The 6,000-nt window shown below is 39.1% G+C and overlaps 1 protein-coding gene across 1 annotated transcript in view; it reads left to right on the top strand.

Moving 5' to 3' along the window:
- Nucleotides 1-2,230: 2,230 nt before the first annotated feature.
- LOC136263402 (von Willebrand factor A domain-containing protein 7-like) overlaps nt 2,231-6,000 on the top strand; it is a 63,266-nt gene continuing 59,496 nt past the window's right edge. The window contains exon 1 of the mRNA XM_066057917.1: nt 2,231-3,546. Coding sequence (XP_065913989.1) covers nt 2,277-3,546 — 1,270 coding nt within the window. The 5' untranslated portion in view covers nt 2,231-2,276. The remainder of the gene's footprint in view (nt 3,547-6,000) is intronic.

The raw sequence follows: 6,000 nt of genomic DNA, 5'->3' as shown, positions 1-6,000 counted from the left end.
TCAAACACTGTGGACAAACACACAAATTAAGAGCTGATGTGTGGTATGTCTGTTTTGTGAAATTTCAACCACTGACTGGTGGTCTGGTTCCTTCAATTTCCACTAGTCCATTTTGAAGCCTATTTCTTGCCCACTCCACCACTTTTTAGGACTTGTGATACAGTACAACACTGGGGGAGGATTTCAGCAGTAAAATTCGAGTTTTGGTAATTTTCTAATATTCTATATCCGGCTGCCTGTAAGAATTTTCTTGTTGTTAATGCTGCATTTGATGTTGGATGAAATAATATTATTATTGTATAATAATGTGTATATATCAAACAAACAGTAGTTCAGTGGCATTCTGATTAAGTTATGAATTTGATCACATGCAAGTCTAGACATACTCTATGAATACTATTAAGGAAATGGTTTAGCTAATTGGCCATAATTATTAGATAAATGGTTTGGGAAGTGAAACACTCAAGCAGGTGCTTACACATCAAGACAAATACTAGAAAGAGCCAGCTAACTAACTCTTTATGCTAAAATGCAGTTGCCATTGCATGCATGGCATGGGTAGTTGTATGTGAGCTATTATATAATAGCTATTATTTCGTGTCTCTGCATGGTTCCGTTCAACACGAAATTAGTTAGCTATAAAGATGACTCGAAAATACATGAATGCATGTACTTACGTCTCTTGTTATCATCTGTTGCACAGAATAGAAACACTTCGCCACTCTTAGGTTTAACTGGAGGAAGTTCGGAGCAATGCTGTAATGAGTTGACTTCGCACTGCAAGATGTCGTACGCCTCGTCACAATCTATCGCTTTCTTTCTCCCTGACATTAGAGGCTCAACCAGAAACTGGTCACTTCCAGCTTTACTAGACATGCTCTCTAGTTGTAGACTCCTACACATTAAGTGCACGTGGTCGTGGAGATGCGCAACCCACAGGTGACTAAGGGGTAAGGTGCGCTACTCGTGCGCAACCCAGCTTAGCGGTGGACTGGTCCGTTAATTATACTTTACGAGTATAAAACACGGACTGGACCTGCGCAATGCTACAAATTTACTGGTCCGCTGGTCCGGTCCAGTCCGTAAATTATACCCTACCCCGTACGCGTATGGTACGGAAAATCGTACCGTACGCGTATGGTACAGTATGTACCATACGCGTACGGTACAAAATACGCATATGGTATATAGAACATATCTATTTACTATTAAACGGTAGCTGATGCTCTCAATGTTCATAAAAATAGCTTTGATTTTTTTTTTTTTTTTTTTTTAATTTTATTCCGGCCCTAATGGCACTCCCATCCTCCCCGATCTCTAGCTAGAAGTTAAACCTAATTTAATTTATAAATGACAAAAAGCAGAAGAAAGAAAAAGCAGCTAAACCTACAGAGCCTACACAGGCCTACAAAAACACCGCATGGACCACCAGCATACACACAGCAAAACCCCCGGACAGGGGCCTTAACAAGAAAGCCCTGCAGACTACAGACCAAACTGCAGGGAGTGGGAGCATGAAACAGAGTTCAACTCCCGCAAAGGAGTTGAACTCTGTTTCATGCTCCTTTGTGGGAGTTCAAATGTAAAGCTTGAGCAAATGTTATCATGCTCCTATAGCTTTGAATTCGATATAGGTAACTATTTGATTTGCTCAAGCTTCACATGTGGCCGAATTTAAGATTGCTCGACAGAGGTGACTTTGGAGCTTTGTAATTCACAGCCAATAAGGACTAAGCCAAATATCTGCATATATTTGGAGAGTATAAGAGTTGCTCTTTCATATCAAGTACAGAAAGACTTGATCAGCTTCAAACATTACGAGCAGTGCCACTCGACCGATAATACATATTTTTGTCCGAGAATTGAGAACATTAGGACAGGTCACTTTTGCAGCTCCTGCAGCCAGACGAAGAAAGCTGCAGGTCTGAAATTTTGCATGCAAGAGTTTATGGCCTAGACCTCTTCAAAGGCATAACGAGAGCAAAAATTTTCTTTGCGGGTTTAAAGAAAAATCGCGTCCGAACCGATGGTGGTCGAACATTGGTGGCTTACTCTATAAATTCTCGCCATCAAATCATGGTTTCATCTGTACAAGACTGGCATGCATGCAGCAACGCGTACACGTGCATGCACCTGTGCATGCACCTGTGCATGCATTCATGCGACACGGGTACAGTACCTATAAAAAGTTCATACACCGGGCTTGCTATCCATTTTGAGGTATCAAAGTCGTCGGCTTAACTATAGCTGCGCGCCAGTGTGACTGTTAGCTAGCTATGAGATTTGTTGTGATCATCGCCTTAACTTTATTAGGATGCTACTGTCTTATCCCTGTCTATGGATTTGTACCTGCTGCATACTTATCATGGACACTGAACGGTATAAGCTTCTCTCTCAAAGGTACAATCACGCATCCTGATATGACCAGAATGGCGGTTCTTACAGTGACACGGGAGTTTTTACTTGATAATCCAAACAATCAAAATCCTGGGAGCTCTGGGAGAATTCTTGGCCTAGGTACGTCGATAGAGGAATCGAAGCTAGTATCTGCCTACTATGGTCGCCAAGAGAAAGGCATTGAAAGTAACTTCAGAAGTGTTATCGAAACCATGCAAGATGCAAACGCTGAAGTAGACCTTGGAAGCGAGGAGAAATTAGCAGAAGCACATTTTGATTCCGAACAGTTTCAGGCTGGACAGAATCGCCTTATTCTTCTTCGAGATTCCGTAGTTTCTTCCATAAAGCTTGAAAACTACAAAGAAGCCAGGACAGAAACAGGACGCATGCTACATACACTTCAGGACTTCTACAGTCATTCAAACTGGGTAGAAAATGGTAACGCAAATATCTATCAAATTTTAGGGAGGCGCAATCTAAGGCCATCTCCAATTGCAGAAGCAGATCAAGAAACCTGCATGAATTGCCCCGAAAGTGGAACGGTTGTACTTGGAAGAGTCATAGAACGTTTTACTGCTTTAGTCACTTTCTTTGGAAGCATATTTATTGACGACTATGATGTTACAAGACGAAGCGCTAAAAAGTTTTACTCTTGCTCAGACAATTTACACGATTCATTGAAAAGACAAGGTATTCTTACAAGCGGCTATTATGGTGGTTCTCAAGACTCAAATTATCAAGTAATTAGCAAACCACGTGGAAAATGTAGCCATGGGGGTTTCTTGGATCCAACGAGTGATCAGTTTGCTAAGGGTGGAATCAATAAAGATTCTCCTCATGATAAATGGTCCCCACATCACAATCACTATGAAATGGCAGTAGCATTAGCAAAAGAAGCAACAGAAGATATCTTTAGAGAAATACGTAGAGATGTCAATGATGATGCCTTATTTGCGATGTATTTAGGACTTGCTGTTGATGCAGTCTCTGCCAGTATTGCTTATGTTATTGACACCACTAGCAGTATGGGAGATGAGCTTCCTGAAATTCAGCAAACTATACCACAGATTCGTAGCAACTTACAACAATATGCTGAGCTCAATGGAAATATGACTATTCGTTACATATTGGTTCCTTTCAATGATCCAGGTAAATAACATTAGCTAAGTGTGAAATGGATGAGGGTTCCGACACGAAGACCTTAGATCAATATTTGCAAAAGTTTAGTAGGGATTTGGGATTTTGAGCAGGATTATAATGAAATAAGCCACTAAAATTATGTAATTACGATTGACAGTGCAAGATCTACTAAATTTGAAGAATTTTGAATTGCATTTAACTTTTCTTCTTCAATATCTGTTTAACATTATGAATATTCTATTAGAATAGTTTTGACTGAATGCTGCAGTTGACTGCTCTATTAGAGTATCTCAATCTTGTACAAGGAATAAACGGAGAATTGAGGAATACAATGCAAAATTTATGGAATTTAAAGATTTATGCAACCCTAGAGATTTAAAGGATTTTATTCAAGATGTAAGAATTTGAATCCTGCTGAATACTAGATTCCATACGTGTCAGACCCCTCAGAAATGAATATCAAATTAAGAATCCAATATTCTTTAAATTACCAAATAAATTAATGAATTATTCTTAAGTGCTTGAAAGGGACAAAATCACTTTGATTACTACTACAACTTTGAATGTAATTAATGATAATCCCTTTACAAGCATGTACAGTATTTGTTTTTGAAATGATGATGAATTACAGTTTAAAAATGAACAGCTTTTAGTTTTCATACAGTTTAAAAATGAACAGCTTTTAGTTTTCAGAAGCTTTTCAAGATTAAATATGTCATTGTCTCAATGATTAACAAACATTTAATGAATAACAAATATTTCTTAAAAATGCAAATGTTTCTTAACAAATGAATATTGAATATTCATACTACAGTGTATATGTGACTGTCTCAGGGAAAACCGGTCTTATCACCCATTTGAAAGTATCGAGAAACATCGGTTTTAAATATTCAGTGTGTTGTAGCTGGAAAATGGTGGTAGCTACGTATACCAAATTGTCACACGTTTCACAACAATTTCTTACCTTCCTGATAATCCATTGAAGAAGTATTCAACAGTTAAGTTTCCCGCCATTTTAGATAGTTTTTAAACCGAGGTTGTCTGTATCAAGCGAGCTCCAGAAGGGTAGGAGGCGGGGGCCCTGGAAGGCGGGCAAGATGGTGTTCAAAAATTGAAAATTATTATTATTAGCACTTTACAGTGACCAGCACTGAAGGTCTGACAGCAACATGTGCTGCAGCCGTATGTGCTGGGATGAATTAGGCCAAGTTATGGGCCATTCAGGGCTCATAACTGGCTAAAATGAAAGGAAATTTACAGCACAGGTCATTGTCCAACACCACGGAGCTGTACAGCCATACACAGCCATCTCCTGGTTGGCCAGGGCTCCATCAAGACCCCAGACTACTCGTACAGCTCGCCACTGTGCAGCAGCCAGCAAAAGCAGACCACTTTACTCTGGTTGACTGTGGCAGTGAAACTTGACAGTGCATTCATTATGCTTTGTGTTTGTGTGAAAAAATCAAACTTCCTGTCTTGGGCAATAAGAACGGTTTTCATAGATCCAGTCACATATTCATTTCAACCTAATTAATATGTTCTGAAATCCCGTCCAGTTTTCTCTACCTGTTTGCGTGATGTTGGTAGCAAATGCCTTTGGCTGTTGTCTGGTTTTATAGACATAGGTCACATAGCTATTAGCTGGTGTAATGTGTATAGTACTAGGAAACTTTCAAAGTTGAGTTGTTGGTATAATATATAATCTCAATCATGTACTGCAGTCATGCACCCCTAGAAGTTGCATGCATACAGAAATGGAGCATGCAGTGTTATTGTAATCTATAACATATAGAGTTGTGCATCTAAAAGTAAACATGTGGTTCTACCTCTTAAGCATCATCAGGTTCTAGTTCAGTCAGCATGTAACTGTTAGTGACCTTAAAAACATTGGAAAGAAGTACAGCTACTGAAAAGGAGTGGCCGCCACTGTTAGACTGCATGAATGAAACTTTAAATTATCGTAAATTAATGTAATACTTAATTAAGTGGTATCAGTTAAGTGATGCAATAATTCTTGGGGAAGCAAATGATTGTGCTATATTTAGCATAGCTTATTTACTTTACCAGTTTACCTCTTTCGGTCTAATTGTACCTATAGTATCAACATCAAGTTCTATGAACTCTGTTAGGGGCTTCAGCTGGCATGTGCATGATTAGGCCTAGACCATGTAGATGCAGCCAGTGGCTATTGCAGCAAGGGGCAAGCCAGTTTTTTCCATTCTTGTATATGTTATGTGACCAGACTTAGTTTAATTGCTGAGCACCTTAGCGCAAGGCAAGTGATCTTGCAGTTTTGAACTTTCTGTATATTTATTATATATGTGTTTGTCTGCAATGGAAGTAGATAATGAGTGTAGCTGTGTTTGTGGTGTAATGTGCACATGAAGGTTGTTTTGAAATTGAATACAAATGGGTCTTTGGAGCCATGGATACTGTGACTGATAACTTAGAGCAGCCTTACAA

The sequence above is a fragment of the Dysidea avara genome, chromosome 1, assembly GCF_963678975.1.
Source record: "Dysidea avara chromosome 1, odDysAvar1.4, whole genome shotgun sequence".
In the NCBI taxonomy this organism is placed as follows: domain Eukaryota; kingdom Metazoa; phylum Porifera; class Demospongiae; order Dictyoceratida; family Dysideidae; genus Dysidea; species Dysidea avara.
Note: the sequence above shows the minus strand (reverse complement) of the source record. Positions and strands in the feature narration are given on the sequence as shown.